Source organism: Anguilla anguilla, chromosome 10, assembly GCF_013347855.1.
Source record: "Anguilla anguilla isolate fAngAng1 chromosome 10, fAngAng1.pri, whole genome shotgun sequence".
Taxonomy (NCBI): Eukaryota; Metazoa; Chordata; class Actinopteri; order Anguilliformes; family Anguillidae; genus Anguilla; species Anguilla anguilla.
Genome location: NC_049210.1, coordinates 48,033,902 through 48,061,217, shown reverse-complemented (window position 1 = coordinate 48,061,217; position 27,316 = coordinate 48,033,902). Strand labels below are relative to the sequence as shown.

General features: G+C 42.6%; 1 protein-coding gene across 2 annotated transcripts; it reads right to left on the bottom strand.

Annotated features, from left to right (window-relative positions):
- Positions 1-331: 331 nt before the first annotated feature.
- On the bottom strand, positions 332-24,300 carry LOC118237586 (zinc finger protein 462-like). Of its 2 annotated transcripts, none has more exons than XM_035436485.1 (13): positions 23,847-24,300; positions 14,697-15,039; positions 9,128-14,460; positions 8,705-8,842; positions 7,742-8,079; positions 6,156-6,274; positions 5,325-5,516; positions 4,607-4,901; positions 3,884-4,020; positions 3,356-3,579; positions 3,059-3,221; positions 2,629-2,752; positions 332-2,411 (listed from the first exon to the last, which is right to left on the bottom strand). In XM_035436485.1, exons 2-13 carry the CDS (start codon positions 15,013-15,015, stop codon positions 2,174-2,176), a joined length of 7,620 nt encoding a protein of 2,539 aa, XP_035292376.1. In that variant the 5' UTR covers positions 15,016-15,039; positions 23,847-24,300; the 3' UTR covers positions 332-2,173. The 2 variants fall into 2 exon arrangements, with proteins under 2 accessions (XP_035292376.1, XP_035292375.1); XM_035436484.1 differs by having other exon boundaries at positions 7,742-8,082; positions 23,847-24,299.
- Positions 24,301-27,316: the final 3,016 nt, after the last annotated feature.

The window sequence follows — 27,316 nt, the reverse complement described above, 5'->3', positions numbered from 1 at the left end:
TGTTTATATGGAATTAGCTGACTATGACTACGGGCAGTGGGGCATACAGCTGACCTTGTCCTTCTGGGAGGGTAGGTTTAGGCTGTGAGCAGTATGGTGTGTGGAATATTTAAGGAGGAAAACTACAGCCCACTACTTTCCCATGAGAAAGTCTATTTATACTTTGTTCACTACCTGTAAAATAGTTTACAGTGACTCAAGCATTTCACCATTCAGAGAATTATCAAATGGGTTTTCTTGTCCCTGGTTCATTTAATTGCAAGTGAATAGCAATACCAATACTATCAAAAACTAAGTGCAAAAAGAGAGAAAAATGACAACCATTTGAAAGTTATGTTATCAGATAACTTTATCAACAAGTAAAAAAAGACAGATGAATTACAATATATACAATGTATCCAGAAATAAAAATACATTTAAAACATAAAAGTGTAAACAACCATTCTAAGCAACATTACAATCCACCTTTATGAATCATACTTTCACAGGAGAAAACATCAGATGGGGACAAACTATGACAGAACTTCAACACAAAACTGTAGAAACATACACATTAAAGAAAACAGCTGCAGTGCTATCTCAAACAGTTTTTCGGTTCTTAGTTTAAAAAAGCTGGGTTTTCTTTTGTTAGGGAAACAAAGGCGCAAAAAGGTTAAGGGACCAACTGACAATTGGCCCTCTGATTTTTACATTTATTTTTTACACAAACGAGGGCATTTCTTATTCAGACACAATACAATACCTTTGAATAGATGCAGTGCATTATCCTTTTTATAAGAAAATAACTGAAAGAGAAGTTATATTTGACAAATATTTTTCGGTTTGGGCTTCCAAGCCAGTTTTTAAAAAATCAGTTTATCTGTGTTTATAATGGCTCAGAGTAGGTTTTTTTCATTGTGATAATTCTTAATTTTTTTTGCTTATTGATCCTACTGACATTGGGGAAAAAATATTTAAATCAACTGCTAAATGATCAAACAAGAGCTATTAATTCATGTTAAGGCTTTAGGGTATTTGAGCAGCTACCTTTAATACATATAACCTCAGATAACTTTCATTAGTCAAATTAGAAACAATGTAGGTTAACAATAATGTTTTTTTTGTATTAATAAACCTCAAACTTGCATTTTTAATCCCACTATTTTACATGGAAGTTCACAGTACTACTGATTCTGTTGTCAATTACAGTGTGTATCAGCTGCACTTTATCAAAGTGCACTGTTCTTGAGTTTCTCATGTCAGTACAATAAACAGCAAAATAATAAACAACAGTTTCTTACTGGAGGTACAGTAGATGTCTGGACACACCGTATCCAGTATGACCTTTACATTCTTTGTTATATTCTTTTTTTCAGAACTTGACATTTTATGTAAACCTGTTTAGAGCAATCATCTGGTGATTTAATACACGGACAAAGCTTTCTGTCTTTGACTAATTATATGCAAGTTAAAGAACAATCCTTTTGTTGAGTAAACATCCCAATTTGTGCGCCGTTACCTTTTCCTGACCACACATAGTCTCGGGATAATAATATAAAGTAAATAAGCACTGGGGTGTCCGAAAGCAGCAGAAAAACAGGTGAGAAACCTCTATATGTATATAAACCATGAAGAAACCAGTCCTCAAGGAAACACAAACACAAATTTAAAACCAAACCGATAAAATCGTATGAAACCTACTAATCATTTGGGTCAGATCACTGACATGTTTTGGTGTATCCAAGTATGATAGCGAAAATAATACTGAAGATTAGACATCGCCCAGTCCTAATCCCTTGCCTTCACAGGTAAGATTTGGTGAAATTAAGGGCTACACACAGTATTTACACACCTTTCTGTAGTTAACAGACAAGTACAAAATTGAGGAAAACACAGTTACAAATACTTTATTATCTAAGTGGATGGGATCTCCACAAACTCCTCTTTCCTACTGTAATAACAGACTGAAGGTTTGACTTGAACAAGGGCATTGCAGCACTGTTCACTATTGGCTACAAATATATTAACATCTGTTCCAGGGGACCAAATCATTCCAAGATTCAGCACTCCAAAAATGAAAATAATAAAAGTATGTGTGGGATGCACCAGGGATTATCATTCAATGCCTAAAACAGATGTTCCAGCTTTGTTGGTTTGAGATGATTTCTTAGTTTCATTGTACATTTAAAGAGGCCTACAGTGAGTTGTTTGTCTTTCTGCAGTGCTCAGCCATGTCTGAGGTATAATTTTTGGTCATTTCCTCATCCTTGTCCAAGGGTTCGATTTTGGCTCGGCCTGGGGTATCCTGGCTCTCCGGCTTTACGGTGCTGCCCAGGAAGTCCCCTTCCGCCGGCACAGCCACCAGAGAGACGCCAGAGCGTGCCGGAGCATCAGCCACTCGCTCGCGCTCCACCTCCCGGGCGGCTGCAGTCCTGGTATTACAGAAACAATGGAAGAGCACAAATTACTGTCACTGTCAACCACCAGAAGCTTGAATAGTGGAAGTACAATAAATTAGGAGACATTAGGAGTACAGAAAGAGTGCCCTTCTTTAAGCGTAGCGCGTAAAGTGGTAAATAAAGAGTGACCGAGAGAAGAGTTTCCTGTCTGTTTTCTCCTCCACAGCCTGAGAGTGGGAGACAGACTCACATGCCATGGCGGAGGACGTGGCGCTCCCACTCCGTCCCGCGGGCAAAGACGCGACCACAGAACTCACAGCGAAAAGGCTTCTCGCTGCATGCTGACGCCCGGCTGCATGGAGACCCCGGGGGTTCTGAGGAAGAGCCACGGTTAGACTAAAGAGCAGAAGGTTTGGGGGGTCTTCCTTGTTACATTACATTACATTACAGGCATTTAGCAGAGGCTCTTATCCAGAGCGACTTACACAACTTTTACATAGCATTTACATTGTATCCATTTATACAGCTGGATATATACTGAAGCAATTTCGGTTAAGTACCTTGCTCAAGGGTACAACGGCAGTGTCCTTACCCAGGAATCGAACCTGCGACCTTTCGGTTACAAGCCCAGTTCCTTACCCACTGTGCTACACTCCTTGTCCTTGTGGTGGCCAGCTTACCTTTTTGCTCAGACAGCTCCTCTTCCTGTTTTTCTTTCTTAGCTTCCTCATGATCCTCCTCCTCCTCTTCGTCTTCAGCAGAGCTTAGACTTACCGGCTGACCCTTGGAGGCCTCCAGCTGGTCTAGATTGACCCGGCCTACCAGCTCAAAGTTCCGCATCACCTGCAAGAGAACAGGACATGCATTTCAGAACAGAGACAAGTTCAGCACAAAGACTGTGCAGTGTGTTTTCCTAGTTGTATCCCATAATGCCAGTAAAATAATCTTAGCTTTCTGACATGAGGAAAAGGTCTGACCTTGTGCTCACTGCTCAGGTGTGTCTCCAGGTCTTGGCACCGCTTGCTGTCATAGAAGCAGAGCTCGCACTTGTAAGGCTTGAGCTCGTGGTGTTTGCGGGCGTGGAGCTGCAGCGTGTCGTCACGGGAACAGGTGAAGGTGCACCTGTGGCAGCGGAACACCACGCCCTGCAGGTGGCGGGACAGCTTGGAGCGGCGTACCTCCAGGGGCACCACGCGTTCCTCTGGAGACGGGCAAGCAGGCAGGTGCATGCGTCAGCGAGGAACGTGTGCTAGCTGGATAAGTTCATACTTGTGATCCCCTAAAGTTCGCATTAGCACTGAGGAAATAGTAACCTGACAGATCAGCTCTCTGGCATGATCACCATCTGGGAGACTCGTAAATGGACATGGACGTAATTACATAAAGTTAAAAAAACAAATTTCAAAATGATCAGTGCAAGCCAGAGCAGGGGGGCGTCTCAGGAGCTTGGCTGAAATTCCTCTCGTCAGTTCCTAGCGTAACTAACATTAGATATGGTGACTCACCCCGGTGCAGGACGATGTGGTCGATCATACTGCCCTTGTATTTGGTGTGGTACAGGCAGAGGGGGCAGCGCAGGTCTTTGGGGTTCTCCTCAGGGACGCTGGGGTGCCCCGCCCCCACATGCAGGCTGAAGGCTGGCCTGAGAAACACAGGCAGGGTCTCAGAGAGCAACAGCACTGAGCACTGTGTACTGAGCACTGAAACACAGGCAGGGTCTCAGAGAGCAACAGCACTGAGCACTGTGTACTGAGCACTGAGCACTGAAACACAGGCAGGGCCTCAGAGAGCAACAGCACTGAGCACTGTGTACTGAGCACTGAGCACTGAAACACAGGCAGGGTCTCAGAGAGCAACAGCACTGAGCACTGTGTACTGAGCACTGAGCACTGAAACACAGGCAGGGTCTCAGAGAGCAACAGCACTGAGTACTGAGTTATATTCTCACCAGCTCAAATTAAAGGAAATATGCCAATTTGTCTGAGAAGCCACAGCATACCATCTGACAATTTGGTAAAGTTTGCAGTTTTGTAAAATCCCTCAACCAATGACAAAAAACATTCAGTATTTCATATTTATTTTCTCAGCAGAGACACTAATCCAGTGCTTCTAATTTGATATCAGACGAGCTTTCATTGCAGACTAAGCGACTTGCTCAAGGGAAAATAAGGAAGAGGACCATCCCATCGCCTGTGCTGTACGCTGCTTATTAAAGCCACCCCTCTCACCTGTAGCAGGTGAAAAAAGGGCAGTCCTTGCACTTGAAGAGCTTCCTGCCGCCATGGCGATCTCGGTAGTGTCTGCGCAGGCTCTGTATGTAGCCTGACCTGAAGTCACACAGCTGGCAGCTGAGCACGCCCCCAGGGCGCGGCTCGGCCTCGGGCGGGGCAGGGAGGCTACTGGGGGCGGGGGGGCTTCTGGGGGTGGGGGGTCTGCTGGGAGTGGGGGGGCTGATGGAAGCACCAGTGCAAGCCCCCAGCTGGTAGTGATCAAGCTGGCGCTGGACATCCGGTGGCTCAGATTCTGCAGAAGACAGAATAAATTAGGTAAGAAATATACTATATTTATTTGGAAATTTGGATATTTTGACATTTTAGTCTGAAAATGTATTTTCTGCTTGGATTCCAGTGAGGCAGGGCAGCTAGAGGGTGGTAATACTAACACTGAAGCGCTGGAACATTTGCTAAAAATGTTTAGTTTTTTATTTTTATTTTTTTTGTTTATAAAAATCTTTTTTTTGGGAGTGTTACATGGTAGTGTTATAATATTAGCATAATAGCATAATATTAACGCTCCCAAAACAAAGATTTTTACCTGAGTGGATCATCGGCAGGTAAACTAAGCGCTGTCATTTCTTTAATCAAATTCTTCCTGTTCTGCTAGGGCTGGTGTGTATGTGTTAGTAAGTAACGGTCTCCTTATGAAGAGGAGCAGGAGCGTACTCACCCTCAGATTCCAGCACAGTGAGGCTCTTCTCACAGTCCAGGGTCACGCTCTGGGAAAGAGGGGCCGTCTGTGAGGCAGCCCGGAGGTCTGGGAGTGTGAGCTCCTCCTGGTGGGCCTCCAGGGAATGGCTCTTCAGTTGGCTGATGGTCAGGGTGGAGAAGGGGCAGGACAGGCACCTGTATGTGTTTCCTCCTGAGTCAGGATCAACAAACCAAACATACACCAGCAGCGATGAAATCCACACAAAACTCTCCATTCTGCACTTGAAACGTGTCAAAATTTCACACCATAAAAGTTCCTTTTAACACCACAATAGAGATGAAAATACAATGAATGAGTTCATTTAAATCATGGCAATGCTGAAAAGCATGACTGTCACCAGTATACATCTTCAACACAATTGAAAGTATTACTTATTAAAAGTGTTACTCTGAATCGATTCAAACTATTATGAGAACTTTGAGTGATTGATTCTAGCCAGTGCTATTTTCCCACACAGAAATCTAGTAAAATATGATGGAAAAGAAAAAAATGTTGATTGTCTCAAAAATGAAGGAATCAGTGTACAGATAAATCTCATCATCCATGAACGGCTCTCAGTGAGAAGAGACTAATCTCACTGGAATCTGTCTGCAATTCCTCTTCCCAAGCACACGACAGACAGTAGTAAACTGAACTAAATTCATATGCAAGTCTAATTTATGGGTCACATTAATAATATGTTTAAAGACAACTCACTCCAATAGTTTATTTGTAAAAATTAACTTCAAATAGTACGTAACCTGGCGTAAATGTGCAGGTTTTTGGTGGACATTAGAAAGACGTTCTCACCGGCATGTGCTTTCTGTAGGTGGTTTCTGAGCGGGCTCAGGGAAGCAGACTGGAAGGAGCACAGCTGGCACTGGAAAGGCTTGTGGAGGCCGTGCTGAGCCTGAACATGTCGGTCCAGGCTGTGGAGGTACACAGGAAACGATTCATCTTGGTGAGGGAGGCTTTTTAATTTGCAATTGTTTTTGGACTGTATGTTTCTGGGTTTAACATTAATTAAATTGATGATTAGACTGATGCGTTTTAATGCTACTGCGTCTTCATCAGCGTTATGTAAAAGACTTTTACATATCTTCTACATAACTTATGAAGACGCAGAAGCGTTGAAGCACGTCAGTCTGTGTGCCCCACGCCCGTTCCTCCTGTAGTCCATACATTTAGGAGCTGCACTCTAAAACTGCTGTTCAGATTTTATAAAAGATATATAATATTTCTGTTGTAAAAATGTTTTTTATATTTAAGGTATAAATCCAGATGGCTATATGAAAAGATATTATAGTACTTTACATTCAACCACATATAATAAATTTAAAAATTTGCACTAAACTATAAAATTTCCCAGTGATTTATGATTTAGCAGTAATTTTTACTCTTGCCTAAAATCATTGACTAGCAGCTCTTTTATGACTCAGAGAATGCAGCAGCATGATTGTAATTAATGTCCAGTCCATTTTCATATTTTGTTTCTTTTTGCTCCATCTGGAATCTTACAGTGACATGATTCAGACGAGCCTGGGTCGTGTCACCGTGGTTTCATCTTATTATTATTGCTTGTATCATTATAATCATAACTGTGACAGTGATTATAATTATTATTATGATGACATTATTGTACATGACTAAGGGAAAGGGCTCGTGTGAGAGCCTGAGGTTCTGATGCAGAGATACAGGCCCTGTAAAGGGTTCTCCAGGGACTGAACACACCTGAGGCTGAAACATGGCTGAGTATTCAGCCTGGGCTCTGGTGAAATAAAACTGTAAACAGTATAATCTCACTATTGATCATCTAGTGCAATTTTATTTTGGTCACAAGAAAAACTCAATATATACATAAACATTTATTATTCTGATGCAGTTCCAGCAGTCGTGGTACCCTGGAAACCCAAACAAGTTAAAAACTGTTTTCCCAGCAGTTTACAAGTCCCAGCACCATCGTTTGATCTGCCCTTCAATGCGACACCCTCCTGTAATTGGGAGGGGGAGACGGGCAAGTTTCCCCCAAAATATGCAAACTCAGCCGACTCAGCGTTTCAGCAAGATGTCCGCTCGCCCTCTGAGGGGCGGCTGCACCAACCCTGACTGACATCTAAGGTGGATCGCAGACACACACCTGGACAAAGCCCTTCCTCCTATGCTGACACTACTGGAGTCAGTGCACCCCCCCTCTCCCCCCCCAGCACCCCCCACCCCCCCAGTGCTGACACAATTCTAAATGGCCCCAGGCCACAGGACCCAGGACTGCATGAGCCACTTCTGATGCCTAACCTCAGGATAACCAGAGGCTGACAATCACAAGCAGATCTCAAACTCGCAGCATGTGCTGTTTTTATAGCTGGGTTGGGGGGGGGGGGGTCAGCTGGCATGCTTACGTGTGCCTGAAGGGAGAACTGAAGTGGCAGAACAGGCAGCTGTGCCGGCCCTGGGGGGAGAGGGTAGAGGAGTGGCTCCTCTCGTGAGACCGAAGACCCTGCTTGGACACGAGCACACGGTCGCACTGGCTGCAGGGGTGACCCCCCGCTGGCTTCATCACCCCTCCGTCCACACGCCCCCTCTGCACATCCACACGCCCCCTCTGCACATCCACACGCCCCCGGGGAACAGCTGCCTGGGACAGAAGTGACCTCAACCCTGATGCCAAAGTCTCCACCTCCGGCAAGTCCCCATTAACCACCTCAGCTGGGCCAGAAACGGGACCTTCTGCGACTTCCTGCTAAAAATAGACAGATTACATAGATTTTATATGTATAATAAGTAATTAGTTACATGTGAACATTTTGGCAGGAGCAGAAACCAGAGAATCCAGTGGAAATTAATCACTTTTTCAAGAGAATCACCAGACTTTCTGTGCCAGGCATACATTTCCATAAACCTGGAAACTTCCCCAACCTACAAGGTAATGATTTATCTTTGCTGAGACCCTCAGAAAGAAATAAAACTCTGGACAGACAACAGCAATTTGTAACTCTATTCAGAAAACAGTAATTAAAATTTAAATAAAAAGCGCAGTTATGCCATTAAATTGTGCCTCTTTCAAATTGCATATTTTTGTTTTCTGAGATCGGTTTGCCTCTGAATCATAATTTTTATTTCCTTTATGTTAACATTCTTTACCTTGATACTGAAACTAAATATTAGGCAACACGTTCTGCTGGCCGTAGATGGCCGTAGTTTAAAAGATAATTTTAGTTTTAAAGCATAGTTTAGGGTCAACTATTTGCATATCACATTTAGTGGATTTATTTTAGGGGATTTAAAATAAAACTCACATTGGTTTTTATACCAAAATTTGGGATATGAAACGTCTCAGATTGTACTCTCATAAATATAATTACCTTCACACGCCCCGCCTGGATCTCTCCATCGGGGACGTGTGTCCTCAGGTGGCTGCAGATTGCCCTCAGAGTCGAGTGCACCTCCATACAGAAGTTACACCTGTAGCCAACTGACCCTTCATTTGTGTGGTTGCCCAGCTGATGGAGAAAATGGCAAAATATCAAATAAAATGGAAAAAATTTAAATGAATATGCACTTGGGCTTCATTGGGATATTGTTGGAAGAAAGAAAACTCAGTTTATTTTCCCTGGTTTCCTCCAAAAAAATTTATATTAATATATATGTATATAAAAAAGATTTTAATAATTCAGAAAGCCAACCCTTGTGCATGTACAAAAGTCATGATTATTGCAAAACCAGGACAAAGTACGGAAAAATTATTTTGAAATGTTTCATCAAAACATTTTCTAAGCAACACCCACCTTCTCAGTGTTACTCTCCAGCTGTTCTGTCCCCTCCTCTTGCTCCCTCCTCTCCTGCTGATTTGCTTGCTTCCAGAATTCTTCGTTGTGATTGGTCAGGTGGGCGCTGAGTTCTAGCAGGTCCATAAGATCAGTGTCACATTGGGCACACTTGTAACAGTCCATGTGATCCTGAGCAGGGCTTGGAAATGTAGTGAAGTCTCGCTTGAAGTGCTTGCTGTGATAGTCATTATAGTGCATGCAGAGCAACTCCGCAGTGTTGAAGGACAGCTTAAAGCATTTAACACATTTGAATGGCAGCCATTCCGCCACATTCACTTTCTCTTTCTCAGGACACTCCTCTATCTGTTTGTTCTTTTCAGCATCTGTCAGGTGTTCGGGCTCTTTGGTGTAGACCATGGTGAAATAGCACCCAAGCTTGCTGGGGTGCTGCCTCTTGGGAAACACCCCAGGGTGGTGCTTATTATAATGGGAAATTATGCTCTTCTGGCTGAAGGTCTGGAAGGAACACAGAGAACACTTCCTCCTTTCTACAGGAAGTCTGATCTCCTCACTCAGTGAAGGGCCTTCTCCTCGGGAGGTCTCAGGAGCAATGGCCTCGCTTGGCTTCTCACAAAGAGCTTTGGAGGCTGCCAAGCAATGAGTGTAGTACGCATCGATGTCATGGCGCTTCTGGTAGTGGGCCGCCAGCCCTTTGCGTAAAGTATTTGTATAGGAACAGAGGGCACACTTAAAAACGCTGTTTGTTCCCTCAGGTTGCGCTCGAGCACTGTTATGCTTAATGCGGTAGTGGCGAGCTATTCCCTTCCTGGTAGAGCAGAAGTATTTGCAAAGCTGACATCTAAATACAGCATGTTTTTCACCCTTGATAATGGGGAATTGAGCAAGTGCGGACTGAAAGTCATTCACTTCTTCTACACTCATGGAGCTACATTCTGGCAGCCTTTCCTCTTTACTGTCAGAAAACTGCATGCTTGAAGACTTGAATTCTTCCCATTCTGGGTGATTGTGATATTTCTCATAATGAATTTTCAACTTTTCCAATGTTCCATGAGTGTATGGGCATATTTTGCACCTGTAGGCACCATATCCCTGTCTCTGCGTTTTGCCTTTCTCTTCAGCTTCATTATTGTTAATCATTTGTTCAATATCATCTGCAAAGTCTTCAGCAGTGACTTTGATCAATGGATGCTTTTTCTGGTAGTGTGTTAGAACTCCGTGAATACGAGAGTTCGCGTAAGGGCAGTGCCGACACTTGTAAACGGAACCTGGGTCAGTTTCTTGCGCAAAATCAACAGCTTTGACTTTCATGCCTGGATGTTTCTTCCCATAATGAGTCAGGAGACCATGAAGGCTGTTATATTCAGAATAACACACATTACACTTAAACGGATTATATGAAATAGAGGTACTAGCAAAGGAAAGACGAGTGACTGTTTCTGGAGGAGGTCCTACATCTAATGTCTCTGCACTGTGCTTACAGGCGTAACTATCAAACTGGTTGGACAAAGCAACATGAACTTCAGACACTTGAGTTTGCGTCGTTCCTGATGATTGGCTACCTTTGATGATATCCAGGAGTATGGACTCATCTGCTTTGATGGCCCAGGGGTGAACAGCGTGGTAGTGGTTTGTGATGTCCCAGACAGAGCTAGCCTCAAAGTCACAGTTTCTGCATTGGTAGCGCTTGGTGTCTGAGCTTCCCTGTGGTGGTGAGGCAGGGCTGTCAGGGCCTGCCCACAGTTTGGCGGCCATGTACGCATAGTCAACATTGTGCTCAGGGTGACGTCTTTGGTAATGCATGAGCAATCCATTTGGTTCTGAATGGGAATAGATGCACCATTCACAGTGATAGCCTGCCTGCAGTACGCCGTCTTGATAAGCCCACTGTAAAATGGTTATGGCTGCGGCCTTCAAGGTGGGATGATCCTTCTTCAGGTGCTTTCTCAAAGCATAAACATACGGAGACGTGTAAGGGCAGAGCCGACACCTCAGCGATCGAAGGGGCCTCATTTTCTCTAAATCAGGAGCACAGGAGGTGATGGACGCACTGCCAGAACGGGTCAGCGGAGCTTTCTCTCGTTGGCTACGGACCACAGCAGTGTGTCTGCGAACCAAATCAGCATTTGCCTTTACATCCCTGTGCTTTTTCTGACAATGAATCAAGACCCCTTTCACTGTGCGATTTCCATAGTCACAGTGCTGACAGAAAAACAGCATCTCTACCTCTTCCTTGCCTCCACCAGACCTAGAGACGGATGAGCTGGAGGAATCTATTACTTTGTTGTTGAATGGTTTTAAAAACTGCTTTGGCAGTACAAGCTGTAAGTCTTCCATTAATTTCAGTACACCAGGGGTAGGAGGTGCATGTTTGATATATTTAGCAGTCACCTTTACTTCCGGATGCCTCTTTTGATAATGAACAAGCACACCAACCACTGACCGGTTGCTATATACACAATGTTTGCAGTGATACATTTCATCACCTATTCCCAATGGACTTGCATTAGATATTTTTGGAGCACTATGTGTGTTACTGTCACATGTTGTAGTACCTGAAGTCTGACATTTATCAACTTCCCTCATGGATTTTTGGATGCGTATGTAAGAGGCTTTTTGCTGTGGGTGTGATTTCTGGTAGTGAACCAGGACAGAATGCATGTTTGGACTGGAAAAGGAGCAGATGTCACAGTCATAGACTACAACATTGTTGAACATGGATTCTTTAAGAACAGCATGTTCCTGGCATGATTCCGGTGTTTTACTATGAACAGGACTAGACTGTGCTGAGGATCTGGGTGTAGAAGTGGAATAGGCAAAATTATTCGGACCAGAGTTTAAAATTTCCCTCAATGTTTGGGACTCAGACAGTTCTTTTTCAGGCTGTTCAACGATATAACTAGAAAATATCATTGCATTGTTTATTTTAACTGTTGGGTGCATTCTTTGGTAATGAGGCATCAAGCTACGAACATTTGGACTGGTGTATAGACAGAAACGGCACTTGTACACCAAATCAGGCTGATTTAAGTTTAGGACATTAATGGCTTCAGGGTGATGCTCCCCGTAGTGCTGATTAAGGTCATCAAAGGTTGTATATTCAACATAACACTCCAAGCAACGGAAGACAGCACTCTGATCCTCTGGATCTAAGATGTATCTAAAGCTAAACTTTATGTAGGGGTGCATTCTCTGATAATGTGTACTCACACTACGGGCTGACTTGTTATGGTATTCACAGTGCTTGCAGTAAAAAAGTGTCCCAGGCCCCTCTTGAAAATCGTCTTGGCTGTCCTGGTCAGTTTGATCTTGCAGACCTTTAGATTCAGCAGAAACACAATACTCATCTACATTTTCTTCACTGTCCGAAGTTGGCTGGATGGGAACATTACTGGGGCTAAATTTTTGCTGAGGGGTGTGCTTTTCCTTCCCTATAATGCCCTCTTCAGGATCCTCCAGCTCTCTCAAATGGACGCGCTGCCTGTGGAACCCGCTAGGCTTCCTCAGCTGCCATTCATCTTGCCCAGCTTCTCCCATCTCAACACAACTTCCATTCACTTCCTCCACATCATCAATGTCTTCCAGATTTATCATTGTGTCCACCTGCTGTTTGCTTTGACTGATCTTCGTCTGCAGGTTGGTGGCAATTTCATCTATTCTTGTTCTCTTTTTAAGCGGAGACAGATCCAGAGGTACATCATTGATAGACTTTCTAGCTGTTTTGACTGCTTTTTTGGAAGAAAACCCAAGAATTGACATTTGAGTTTTTTGTAGATAGTTGGAAGGACTGTATGTTTCTAGCTCAGAGTCATGTTGCTCAGTAGATGATTCTTCAACAGCAGTTACTTTCACCTCTTGGCAGCAGGTATGCTTCTGTTGTTGGTGATCACGCAGACCTTTCAGTGAGGTTGTGGAAAAGCTGCAGAGTGTGCAGCAGTAAGGATTCTGTTCACTGAGCTCAGCTGATGTTCTGGACTTTTTATCAATAACTTTGCCACTGCCATTGACTCCATTCATCGGCTCCTCACTCTGACCTGCCGGGTTTTCATTTTGTATGTCCCCAGGTTCCCACTCTGAGGAAGTCTCCATGTGACACTTCTTATGAGCAGCTAACCTGAGCTGACTGGTGCAAAGGAAATGGCACTCATCACATTTGTATACAGTCGTCTTGCCAGAGAGATGGATGTTCTCAATGTGACGGGAGATACTTTGACGATGTGTGGTAAGAAAAGAACAAAAAGGGCATTGGAACCTGTTCATGTACTTCCTAAATGGTATTCCTTCTTTTTCTAGCATTTTGTTATCTTCTTCAGACAGCTGCTGCTTAGTGGAACCTTCAGCAAGGAGAGAACTAGTGCTATTGACATTAAGAACCTTTAGTTCATCATCTGAGCTACTTCTAGAATCATTTATCTCCAAATCCATGCCTGAATCTGCCTTTTCAAAGTCTCCTCTTTCAGACAAAACTGAGGATTCTGTACTGTTTGACATATTTGATTTCACTTGTGAATATGGCTGAGACTTATGCACTGGTTCAGAAGTGTACCTAAAAATTGTGCTACCAGCAGATTCTGTGTAGCCTGATGTGTAAGATGAGGAATATTCAGTGCTGCTCGAATTCTTCAATATCAAGTTGGAGCTGGGAAGACTCCTAGGTGAGGAAGGAGAGTCGCGTTTAGAGGAAGCCTCCTCACCCCCTTCATCCTGCAACTGCTTGAATGATGAAATGATCTTCACCATGCTGCGATGCTTTTTCATCATGTGATCACACCAGCGCTCACGTCTAACAGTTTGGTAGCTGCACCACTCACATGAGAAGTTTCCCCTGGATTTAGTCAGAGGTTTAACCATTGATTCTAAGATACTCCGCTGCCTCACTTCTTCTGGCAGATCACAGTAGGGTTCCTGAGAGGGATGTATTACGGAAGAGGACACTATGCTAGACTCTGATGGAGACCCTGGAGATTCTAGCAAGTTGCTCTTGTGGTAAATCTTTTGGTGTTTCAGAATTCTGGCTCTTCGTGGAGATTTATATGTGCAATACTGGCAGGAAAACACCTTTTCAAATCCATCCTGCATGAGGATGCTGTAACTGCATTCCTCAGAAGCCTGTGGAGGTAGTGACTTCCTTTCACTGAGCAAAGCACCTTCTATAATGCCATGTACTTTCCTGGTGTGTTCATAGAGGAGAGGTTTTGATCTGAAGTAACGGATACAAAATTTGCACTGGAAAAACTGACTGGCCGACTTAGAAGATTGTTTCATTGATTGGTTGCTGATCATTTGGTTAGAGCTGGACACATCTCCACTGTCCATGTCAAAGGAATGAATCCCTGAAATAAAAAATAACACATATTATAACAAATATGTTTTTGGCTAAAAGCCCAAGTATTTAAGGAAATACAAGTTATTTGTAAATCTTCAAAAATAATGATAAATCATAATTCCAAACGTACATCAAGCCCGCAAACAATACTGCAATTTAAGCACAAAATGACTGTACTAAAATTACTATAAAAATTGATTGATTAAATCCCATTAATAACCCACACCACGGCTAAGCCCATACCAGTTAGCTCATTTGGTGATTCATCTTCATTCCGAGCAGCCGGGTCTTCCTCCTCCTCAGCCTGGCTGAGGGAGTTGAGTGAGGTGGAGCTGGACCACGGGTGGGCCTGCTCTCCACCCACTGTGGGCTGCTGGAAGTCCGTATGGACACCCTGCAGGACAGACGTATGGACACCCTGCAGGACAGACGTATGGACACCCAGCAGGACAGACGTATGGACACCCAGCAGGACAGACGTATGGACATCCTGGATGTGCGTTTTTAGATCATCACAGGACTCCGCACGGAAGTCACAGCCATCACACTGAAGCACCTCCATCACTGAGGAGTATCCCAGGAGTAGCTGTGAGGCAAGAAAGGCTGAAGTCAGGAGTTTGAGTGGGCTTTCTAAACACATTATTTAAGGAGAACATTAACATGCTTCATTAAGCTAAAATAATCATGACCACTTTTGGGGAGGATATCTAACAGCAAAACATAGAGCAAAACATAGAGCAAACCAGCTAATTAAGCAGCAGTACCTGCTCTATCAATGCTGGCACAAAATAAAACTTTATGCAAACTTTAGCTTCTGAGTGAATGTCTGTGAATGCAGGCTTCAGTGTAAACAAGCTCCAAAACTGAGATTGAGGGCCCTATACTGGTGACAATGCAAGCACCACTGCCCCAGAGTGCAAGGGGAACTTAGGTAAGGTAAGATATAGGCTACTTTTATTGAACCCCGTGGGGTAATTTGTCCTCTGCATTTGACCCATCCTAGTTACTTAGGAGCAGTGGGCAGCCACAGTGCTAGTTTTGTCTCCTCCAAATGCAGTAGTTCAGCAGTTTCGTGCTCCACAGTAAACCCGTTTGTGTCAATATGGCTTACACAGCACAACCGGGTGTGTGTCACCAGTAGACCTGCTGCAAGTTTGGTGCTGAACAACCCAGGCCAGTTTAAGCGTGGCCACATTGTGCTATTTTGGTGGTGCCATGAATGCACCGCACATACGAATGCATGAACACATAACACAGATGCAATAAATATTTTGTTTAGGCTATTTATATTTGACTATTTGAAATGCAAGCTGTGTTCAGCTATGCAGTCCAATGTTGGCTATTTGGCATTGCACCTGAATGAGAGATACAAAAATTTTAAGACCATCTCTACATCTGTCAAATAGCATAAGACACATGTTTATGAAATGTGTGAAAGTGCACTGGTACCAGCAAAGATACAATGTTAGATTGATATGCAATAAGACTCCACATACACATATCAAAACATTAATCTATCTTCTTCTTCCAAATGTTCTGAAAGTTCCCTTTAGAGAAAAGTTTCTGCAAAATGTTTGCTTGCTAGGAGGTATGTGCATATGACCAATATGATTCAATAATTATGTCTCTAATCAATTTAGAACAAAACCTGGAAATTTAAAAAGCTGATGAATTGGTTGATACATTAAACAGGATAACCAGGGAAACATATAAAACCTGCCATCTGGCTTCCACCAGAGGGGCTAAAAATGCAAAACATGTCTGACTTTCCTTCTCCAGATCTCAGAAAACATCTGAAGCTGACTGTGATCCTGAGGAGTGGGGGATGAAAAGGACCTGCCAGCTTGAACCCAGCCCGAGAGAGGACAAAGCCTTCTGACTCAGCTCCCTAGATACCAGAGCTTCCTCAAGTTTTTAAATCTTAAACACCAACTGTGTACTGAGCGGCCTCGTCGTCAGTCACACCCTCCATCCAAACACGCTGGCAGCAGCTGCATGGACTGAAAGGGAGACCTCTGAATAATCCATCACTAAGCTGATTTAGAACTGCGGAGGTTTTGTCCGCTTTGTGCAGTGAACAGTCAACAAACATAAATGTGTCAGTACTGCTGAACCTCACAACCTCACAGATGCAAATCTTAGAGTTACTGATCTATCAGCCAAATGGGTATAAAACCATATACAGCATACTAAATTAAATCTTATGAAAATCTTATTTTCCCTGATACAAAAACATGTAAACAAAAAGGAGTTACATTTTCCACTAATCTCAAAGTCAATCAAAGGGGCATGTTTTAGCTGTGCAGTGTTTGCTAAAAAGAAGGGTCTAACAGTTCACAAAAGAGGCAAAAAAAACAAGGCATTAAAAAAAATGTGAATGTTCTTATGAGATTTCGATTACTGCTGGTTTGATTGGTCATTAACTCAAACAGAATTAAAGTTAGAAAGTGACAGCAGCCTATGTTAAAACACAACTACAGTAAAATATGCGCATGATTCCAATCAATGAAGTATTCAAGGCTTGATTTTAGAGACACAAAAAGCCCCTTGTAATGAGAATCCACTCACAGTGCATCCTCAAACCTACTCCGATATACAGCACCCATGCGCCCGTGTTTTGGGGTGTTCAGCTGTCTGTATTTGTATTTTTACAGGGAGTTAATCCGGTAAACTAGTAATCATTTTTGTATGGCCTTATAATGTTTTTTTTTTTAAATCCAGGATGTGAAACATTTTGGGGGTCACTGCACAGGCATGAAAATCAGATCAACAGAAAAGTACTTTATGGTTAAAAATATTAGATCCTGTGTAATTGCTTCTTCTTAAGACAAGTTAATGACTAGTAGATTGCAGACCAGGCATGCACAGAGTAAAACAGTAAATCTCGCATTTTATGGCTTTTTCATGCTGTGAAAATGAAAGGTCTTTACGTTCCTGGCCTGGCCAAGCCTGCACCTTTTTAATGAAGCAGCAATTCACCTCTTGCAATTTCCACAAATCAGATACATGCAGACCACATTTCCTTCCTAATTTGAGGACCTCCTTGACATTTCAATATTTTAATAAAAATCCAGTGGCACTGACTCTGCTGCAGGAAACCAAACTAGGTGAACCATTAACAAAATCACAGGAAGCCTTTCTGAGAACAGCCAACAGAAGTCCTTTTAATGAGCAGTCTTTGTTGGGGCAACACCAAGATGAAAAAGTCAAGTCTATACAACTTTAAATTCGAAAGTTCCATCTGAACTTTGGGCATGAATAAATGCACAGAGGACCCATTTTTATCAGAATGGAGTACAGTACATTCAACAGGGAGACTTACATGGCATTTTAATGTCATTTGTTACATGCATGTTGAGAGCCTCCCAAACGCCTTTTCTAAAGCGTTCTTCTTGTACATTTTGAGAAGGCAAAAATTATGTCTTAATGAGAAATGCTCATAATACTTTCTGGACTGCATACCCATTGAACTGGACACAAAGGTTGTTTTTAAAAAAGTCAATTATGTGAAAGATTCCTCTGCATGCCGTGTGTACAGAGTGATTCACACTTCAAAATACGTCAGGGCAGACCTTCCCCAGATTAGGGCAGATCTTCACCAGATTAGGGCAGATCTTTTAAATGGCAGCTGTACAAGTTGAACCTGGTGTAATTTCAACTCACAGAGAAACTTGGTGGCTGTTTCAGCCGGTTAAAAAGGAAAGCTTAAAAGCTGAAAGGGGTATTGAAATTGTCCAGTATTGAAATTTTCAGGCAAAAGTTTTTGCTACAATGGGACAAGTTTCCCAATTAACCCTTAAAAGTCTGAGCCTCTTATTTATAGTGCTCTCTGATATGTTATTTTTAAAATGGAGGCCCATTTTTATGCGCCATCATGTCCGTTTTCTCTGCACAAACTGATTCCTGTTCTCCTTTCCTCTCTCCAAGATGCTGGCAGGAGTTGTCGGTTACTTCACCAATCAGGCAAGCAGGCAGGACACCAGGTTTACTGCTGCCCCAGTCTACAGATCTGAATATCATCACAATACACTACGACACTAAAACTTGCATTACAGTATGTGCAATGCTGACAGAGAAGGCACTAAGCTGAATTTACTTCCTGACAATTCCATCAGTGTGGCGATGATATTATGTTAATCCAGCAGTGAAATAATAATTTGCTGTTGGATGTCCGAGATCCCTCACATCAAGTTTGCAGAAAGCCACCAGGGCAGAACAGATGGTTACCTGACATTACCCAGCCAGCCCTAATACTTAATACAGCCCATTCCTCTGTATTATCAGATCCCATAGTGACGACACAACATCTCACAGCAGAGTGGGCTGTCTATCCAGAAAATGAGTTCAGCATTGTGAATCCAGGCAACACTGCAGTACAGGAACTCTGTAGTGTTCTCGCTTCACCTCTAATTCACAACCTTTGTCATCTTAGAGCGGGCTTTGATTCATTCACTTTTGGGCCACATGAATGCATAACACTTTTTGGATTTGTCACAAATTAATGTGGATATAATTAATGATCTATTTGTCTTTAAAATTCAAACTGCAGACATAAGATTTAATTTTCAAAATTTTAAAAAATTCATCATAATTTGAGCCCAGAACTGTTCAGGACTAAAAGGTTTGTCTGAGTGTTGTCTGGGTCGGGTTCATTGCTTCATGACGGCTTTGCCCAGCCCAGGTGCCAGAGGCACCGTTATTGGCCACCTCATTTCATTTCTACGCATCACAGCAAGTCAGGTGGCCGGCCCAGGTGCCCGCCTCCCCCCCCCCCCACCCCCCACTCTTTCCTGTTTATTAGCCCTAGTCAGAATGTTGTCCTGTGTTCGGCTAGAGGTATTAAATGTGGTCATATTTGCTTTCACAGAATTAACTGGTGATTATGTACATAAATAAGCTAACATCTTTTCACCTCATCTGAATCTTCCTTTCCAACTCTTCTGCAGCTTCACAAATACTGAGAACCCAGCTCATAACAGCCCAGTAGGACTGGTGTGTGTTCTAAAGTGCGACGGTGGCACGGGGTCTGTGGTATGTGTGTCTCAGAGTCAGAGCCCCCTGCCTCACTCAGAGCTCAGTACAACTTGCAAGAGACCTCTGAGTTTTACCACTAGATTCCTAGTCTTTAGGGACCTGTTAGGTAACAAGTCCTCAGACCTCTGAGCCAGAGGGGGTGCTGGTGCCATGCAGATTTGCTGCCCAACACCAAAGCACACACACACCTCAGGTTATCTCTGGGTTTCCAGAGCCGCTTTCCCCACTTCCCCACACTTTCTCTGCAGCAGAAGTGGAAGGCTGATGAAGATTGAGGGCAAAATGAGGTCAGTAAAGTGCAGGGAACTCCTGGAGGAAAACCTGCTGCAGTCTGCAGGAGAACTGTGACCTGGGAAAAGATTCAACTTCATGCAAGACAATGACCCCAAACACAAAGCCAAAATCACACAGGAATGGCTTGAAAACCAATAGGGCAATGTCCTAGAGTAGCAGAACCTGGACTTCAATCCAGTTGAAAATTTGTGGCAGGACTTCAGAGTTACTGCTTACTTACAGTCCCCATCCAACCTTACAGAGCTTGGGCAAGTTTGCAAAGAAGAATGGTCAAAATCTGCAGTATCCAGATTTGCAAAACTGATAGAGAGTTATCTGAATAGACTCAAGGCTGTAATCACCGTGAAGTGTGCCAATGTGTAGAAATATACAATTATATATAGCCTACATATACAATATGAAATCACTTTCACATTATAGAGTATTTTTCTTTTGATCAGTGGCAAAAAAGGGTGGTGAATACTTATTAAACGCACTGCACAGCTGACACTCCGGGCCCCTGAGATAACGGATTCTCTGTTGATGTTGCTAAAGCTTTTATAAATAGGCACAGAGTGGTTTTTGTGTTGATCTGGGTTTTCAAATTAGTCTCCAGGCTGTTGCAAATGGTTTCTGCAACCTATTTTAACCATTCCCTATAGAAACCGTTAGAGTAGAAGGAGGATATTCAGGAAATGGACTCATAGTAGCTGGTGTACCAACTAGCTTGTAGCATCCACTAATAAGAATAGAAAAGCATCAGCAGGACAGGCCCAAGGGTGCCTTTGTCCAACAGGTGTTTAGACTCCTAAAAAGCTAGCTAGTGTGCTAACATATAAATGAAATAACTCAGCCTGCATCGGATCATAAACCACATGTGTCTGGTTAACAAGTGTTAACATAGTGTTATAACAGGACACTACCTTTAGAATTACAGTAAGACCAACTTCAGCATAGAGGGATAGATGTACTCTCAACGATGAGAAGGTATATTTAGTATCTAGATGTTCCCTCTTCTGGCAGTGTACAGGTAAAGCACCAGGATTACCTGCCAATGTGTGTAACACAGTATCAAATGCATGCTGGGAGTTGTGTTTGATTCAGAGCAATTGGGAAAGTTAAAAAATTGGCTGTCATTTACGCATTCTGCAACCATTTTTTTCTTTTATAAACTCCTCAAAAAAAGTTTGGAAATTTGTGTTTGGTCAATCATATCTCTGTTGTTACTGTATTATTAGCATAGTGGTTGAATGGAATGGCCTGCCAACAGCCCAGACCTCAACCCAATTGAACACTTGTGGGATCAGCTTGGGCGTGCTAGAGTGACCAACACAACCACGTTGGCTGACCTGCGACGAATCCTGGTTGAGGAATGGAATGCCATCCCACAGCAACGCGTGACCAGGCTGGTGGCCAGCATGAGGAGGAGGTGCCAGGCTGTTGTGGCTGCGTATGGTTCTTCCACCCGCTACTGAGGCTCCTTGTTTGTTCAATGAATAAAGCGTAAAATTACCAATATGTCTTGTTTGTTCCTTGTTACTGATAGAGAGTTCAATCATCCAATCCCCCAAACAACTCAAAACAATAGAGTCAATACCAACAGGAGAATACACTGTTTGACATTGGCAGGGAAATTTGCCACATTTCACTTGGGACCCCACCCACATAATCAGCTGTGCTGCTCATCCCACAAATGCACGATCCTTACAAATGGGACACCATTGTAAAGGGAAATGAACAGGCTTTCCAATGGTATAAGATACAATGCTAATAATACACTGACAACAGAGATATGATCGACCAAACACAAATTTCCAAACTTTTTTTGAGGAGTTTATAAATTTGGAAACCCACTCGTATTCAGAGCCCTCTATTGTTGACGTACGTAACGCCCTCCACACATTTGGGAGGGTACAGACAACACATATTTTCCTAAACTAATGCTGCCAACCAAATCATTTTTTACACTTCAGTCCACCAGCAGAGCAGTGCAAACACTGTGCCAAATACTGTAAAATATGAGTGAATCAAAGAAAGAAGGCAATGTATATTGCTCAGCCAAAAAGTTTCAGAGCTAAAGATAGTTCATATGTGGATCACCTGCAGCAAATGTCAGAGCTCTATAGGAATTTTTGTTCTTTTAATTTCAGAAAATTATTATATGGAAAATTATTATAATTTACAGAATAAATCTATTTCCATGTACACATTAAAGCCACCACATTTGAGCACAGTAGCACATAACTGTGTAGAACATTGAACATTTTAAGACCCCATTTCCCCAGAGTTTACCCTTACGTTACAAAAACTCCACCATTTTATATTGTCTCAAGCCAAGTTGCATGACTGCCTATCTGTGTCTCTGTCAGCAAGATTTCACTATCTAACCTCGCTGGAAGAGAAAGAGAATTCTTTATCCCTGATGACACTGCTGATACAGGTGTATTAAAAGAGTGCACACAAACATTTGCCAAGTATAAAAATGAAAGAACTTACACTGTTATCAAACATTTCAATCAGCTATAACTTTGCAATGCATAGGGAAGACAACAACTAAGAAATTTTCCATATTTGTAAAATAATTACTAATAAAAAATTACTAATTTTGGCAATATGAGTTCTGGAAAATAAACTAATATAATTGAATTATGACGTTGATATAATAAAAGCACTATTTGTTTAAGTCAAAATTCCAAAATCCATCACCACATACATATATGACACCCAGATTCTGCAGCTTAAAAAAAACTGCTCCAACATTCTTGAGCAACAGAAGGCACATCTCATGAGCCAGAACCGTGGGACCATGTTTCCAGTCTCAGTGAATACCTCAGTAACACCAGACACTAATTAGTCGCACTACATTTCACAGCAGTGGCTACACACACAGCTGATGAACTTTCACACTGTGCAGGACTAAACTTCTGCAGCTTCTGAAGCCTGAGCTGTACAAGGTTTCAGAACGCGTTAAGAACACGTTACGAACACGTTGTCTCCACTACTGCATAATCAAGCCTTTACATTCCTGTCTCATCCATCCCACCACTCAGCTTAGCTCTGTCACAGTCCGACTCAAAGCTCCACTGCATCTATTTTCATTTTCAAGACCATCTTTTCTTCTTTTTTTTTGGGGGGGGGGGGGGGGGGGGGGAGTTAAATGTGACGGCTTCATACAGCAAGGAAAGCTACACATGAACATCTGTTATCTGTGTCAATGCACAACCAATGCCTGCAGATATGCTAAATAATAATGTCAACCTTTGTTCTTGAGTGAGGAATTCCGAGGGACTGCTCGCTCTCCTAAGAGACTGATCTGCCATCCTCCATTTTATGGTGAAGCCCACAATGACATACCTGACTTCAGGGCATTGACAGCACAGACATCCAAAGCACCAGCTGGCAGCAGCATTCATAAGGTGAATGAGAAAGGGGACAATGAAATAACTAAAACTGTAAATCAAGAAATTCTCCAATAAACCTAAAATCTTCCTTATTCTAGAAGGTAAAGTAGATACAAATCCAGACGTTTAGGATATTGCTGAGCAGAAAAAAAACCGGGGCAGGGCTTTTTAAATAAGAGCCCTGACTTGGACCAGCGCAGTGGATTGTCGCTAATGGTATCTCAGCTTTTTAGCCCTGGTGCTAGGAGAGGACAGCGATATATGTGCAATGCTTCGCCTTCCAAGCCGACGAACATGAAAGCGAAAGGGGAGAGCAAAACCTCTGATGTCCCAAAATTAAACTGTCCCGAATACCCGCGCGTTAATACGGTCCATGTCTGTGGTGTTACACAGCCACCAAATTCCAGAAGCCCGGCGGCACAAGGTTTGTAGGAAAAAAATAAAGGTCACGATCTGGCTGACTTTACATGTTTGGGTGCCAGCACGCGCTACACCCCTTCACTTTCTGTCTGTCTCCCTCGCTCCCCAAAGTCGCCAAGACTGGTCCCAAACTAATAAAAAGGCAAATAGATAAACCCTAGTTCTAAAGGGACGTTATCCAGATCATGTCGATCTATCAAGACGGTTTGTTCGTGGATCATTAACAGAGCTACGAGCTTACATTTTGGAATAGTATTTTACTCACGGTTTCGTCCAGTGAATACGATCTTAGTAAAAGTTGTTATGTCTCGTGCGTATGCCTGGTTCAGTGGGTGATCGCCATCTTCCCTGCTTCTCTTATGCTGCAGCTGCAGATGACCTGAGATCCGTCTGTCTCTGAATAATGAGCAACCACAGAGAGACAAGGCAGACAATCTGCAAAGCAGGCAACACAAAGAAGTTTTGAAGACTGGCAAGCACCAGGGGGTGCGCAAGAGTTTGCGTTGGTGACCGAGAGCAGCAGTGTGGTCACTGCTGTGCATCCTAAACCGCTCTTACAAGCAATCAGACGTAATTAATAAAGTCCCTTTGCGCCGATCGAGTTAATTATGAGTCCCAGTTGGTTACACGACGGGTTTGCGTATTCACCATAATAGCCAAAGCAGAATCGCTTTGATTCGAACGAAATGATGCAGAACAAACACGGAGCTTTAAAATATTACGTTAGATGCATGTACAGCAGCAACAGAACGACTGCTTGTCAGCTATTCGAAGATAGCGGTTATGTTCTCTCAGGAGAGACTTAAATATTTATAACAAAAACTGCTCGGTTAATGCATGTGTAACAGGTGTGACAACATATTTAATTTGGTAAGGAAAAATGAGCTCAGTCATTTCTTTTATGAAACATACGAAAATAATTTGCATACATTGTTATGGTTGTTATATAGGTTAGTTACACTTTCTATGTTCTGTAAGATGGACATGGCAGAGTGAAAACATGTAAACTCTAGTAGAAAACAATGTGAATGTGTAAAATTAAATTTAGTTATGGGGTAGGGTAGTAATGTAAATTCTAAGTGTTACGTTATTATATAAATGAGACAGAACGAGTTTTTTTTTTTCACTGACAAAATGTAAGGCAAATAATCTTACTCAGGTGAACATGGTGCAGGATAGTGCCATTTAATTTCGGCATGTGTTCCATTGTCTAACAAAGGGGCCCCTGCTTTGAGCACCGGTGGCGCAGTCACCTGCTCTTTTTCGCTCAGTGGATTGGATTTCAGATCTAAATACTTAGTATGTATGGGCCTCAGACTTGTGCAGAGGTTATGCCTAAAACAGAGCACTAATCAACAGGAACACGCTTCTCCAGAAATCTAAAATGCCATACAGAATTACTATATATATATATATATGCCTACACATATCAAACATCAAGAAGGGCATCAATATGGTATTTCTTGAACCACACACTCAAAAAAGAAGAACTAGACTTTATGACTTTATGACTTAATTGCAGGTAAGGATGCGAACGGCACATTTCACTCTCCATCAGGCCGGCTCCCTACAGGGTCGTAGCAGGGAATTATGGGCCCCCTGAAAGAATATTGCTCTGGGCCCTCATTTCTCAATAAAACAAATTCAATTTTTTTTGCTGTGGGTCCCCCAAAGCTTTGGGCCCCTAAGATTTTCACCACTTTTCACCCCACTAGCGATGGCCCTGCCTCCCTGTAGTATAGCACGCCTCAATAGGCACATAGATACTGCAGGCTGCAGGTTAACCTAGGTGCATCATATCATTCACTTTACAAGCAGTCAGTTAGAAACCATTCATAGCAGCCATTTTACAATCAATCAATAATATATTACAATCATTCCATCAGTCAATGAGAAATCAATCAATCAAGTCTGCAACAGAACGCTGCTAGGACGCATGTACAGTACCACTTGGCGATCAGACATTCCGGGGATTCCAATATCCGCACTGAACCAAGAAAAGAGAACAAAGGGGGAAAAAGAAAGCTATAAATAGCTATTTCCTTTTCTCTTTGTCTGTCCTCTTTTCTTGGAGCCCACTGAAGTGAGCAGAGTGGGAGAGAGAGGGAGTGGAGAGGTGTGTTACTCTTCTGCTGTGTGTACATGGTCATATAGAGCGAGCTGCATAATGTTTGGGACATGTGAAAACCAGGATAGTCTGCAGGTGGTTTTTCACACAGTACTCTCTGTTTTCAAAAAACACAGTATAATCTGACAGAGAGACATTCTCAAATGATAGACAGACAGACAGTAATCCAAATGAATTATTCCTGAGGTATTCCGGAGAGTACAAATTGGGCATGATTTGAGTGTTATTAGGAGCGTTGATTCATTATGTTTTATCTGTGAACCTATTATTTTGTAAGATATTAAAATTATTTGTGAATCTTGTTTTATTTGTGACAATAATAGCCCCATATTGGTTTTACTGAATCCGGAGGAACTTAAGTCTGGTTTGATTGAATCGTGTTTGCTCTTAAATGTGTCTCCAAAGGGAAGTTCTTCTTTATGTTGAACTGACTCCCCTGGAATCGGTGCTTTAGTGACCTTAGCACTTGAGCCCTAACCCAGGTGGGGTTGAGGTGGTGGACGGTACTTAGCATTAGGGGGAGGTGACTGTTCAGAAAGAGAACACAGGGAAGAGCTGCACTAAGTGTCTCTTTCTCCCCCAGAGTCAGGTCTGCGGCTTGGATGCTCCAAGATGTCAATAAGCTCTTTCAGCGGGCCAAAGGCACAGCTCTTCATGTCCTTGGGCCTCCAAGAGAATGCTTAATCCGCGACTTTCCAGCTGACTGGCTGCAGCCACAAGCCACAATGTTGAATTCACATAGTAGAGGCAGAAACTCTGGGGATTTTCAAGACTAGGCTTGATACGGTGTAAGATACTAGTATACTACCTAGTCTGCAGGTAATCAGAGCACTAGATACAATTTCGTCAGGAAAATGTGGAGCATTGTTGGGCTGAATGGCCTGTTCTCTTCATTATGTTATGTTATGTTATGTTATGTTATGTTATGTTATGTTATGTTATTCCATTGAACTGACGTTGCTGAGGGGGTACTGTGCTTTGTTCCATATTCTATGCTCGTTTCAGCCCACAGGTAGAGTAAAGCAGGCAATAAACTTTAGTCCCCTCAGCCAATGTGCTGTTTGAGATGTCAGTCTCACTGGCCCCATTTCAATGCTGAAGCACGTTGCTTGTTTCTTAATTGGAACAATGGGAGGTGTAGAGGCCCCATTAGCCAAACCAGAGCGCCTTCTGGGAACATTCTGTGCTCTCAGGTCTCAATGATGTGACTCAACTCACAAAAATGTTCTTGTGAAAATGCTAAAATTACAGTTTGTTATGGTTTGTTATGTCTGTATCTTCAGGTTAGATGTTCTGTACCATAATTAAATGTTTAATGCTTAAAAGGACAAACACAGTCTTGCGCCCAACTCAGACTCTCTGGTTTTCAGCAGGTTCCTGGCTGCAGGGAGAGGAAAAGGGAGGACATGAGGAAAAATAAAGAGCAAATTACAGCAAAATTACAATAAAAAAGAGAAGACAAAAGAGGGAGTGAAGAAGATGTGAAAGAATAAAATACATATAGATAAAGATGAAAAGATAATGTTACTAAGGGTCTCATAGTGGTGTCAGAGCCCTGTTAATGCGATATATTTATTTGAGTGGAGCACTAGTTTTAATACAACGGG

Coding starts and splice junctions, on each gene's coding strand:
- LOC118237586 (XM_035436484.1), bottom strand. CDS start 15,015: ATGGAGGTGCTTCAGTGTGATGGCTGTGACTTCCGTGCGGAGTCCTGT. Junction 14,461..14,696: donor ATCACCAAATGAGCTAACTG/GTATGGGCTTAG, acceptor TTTTTATTTCAG/GGATTCATTCCTTTGACATG. Junction 5,517..6,155: donor CCTACAGAAAGCACATGCCG/GTGAGAACGTCT, acceptor ATCCTGACTCAG/GAGGAAACACATACAGGTGC.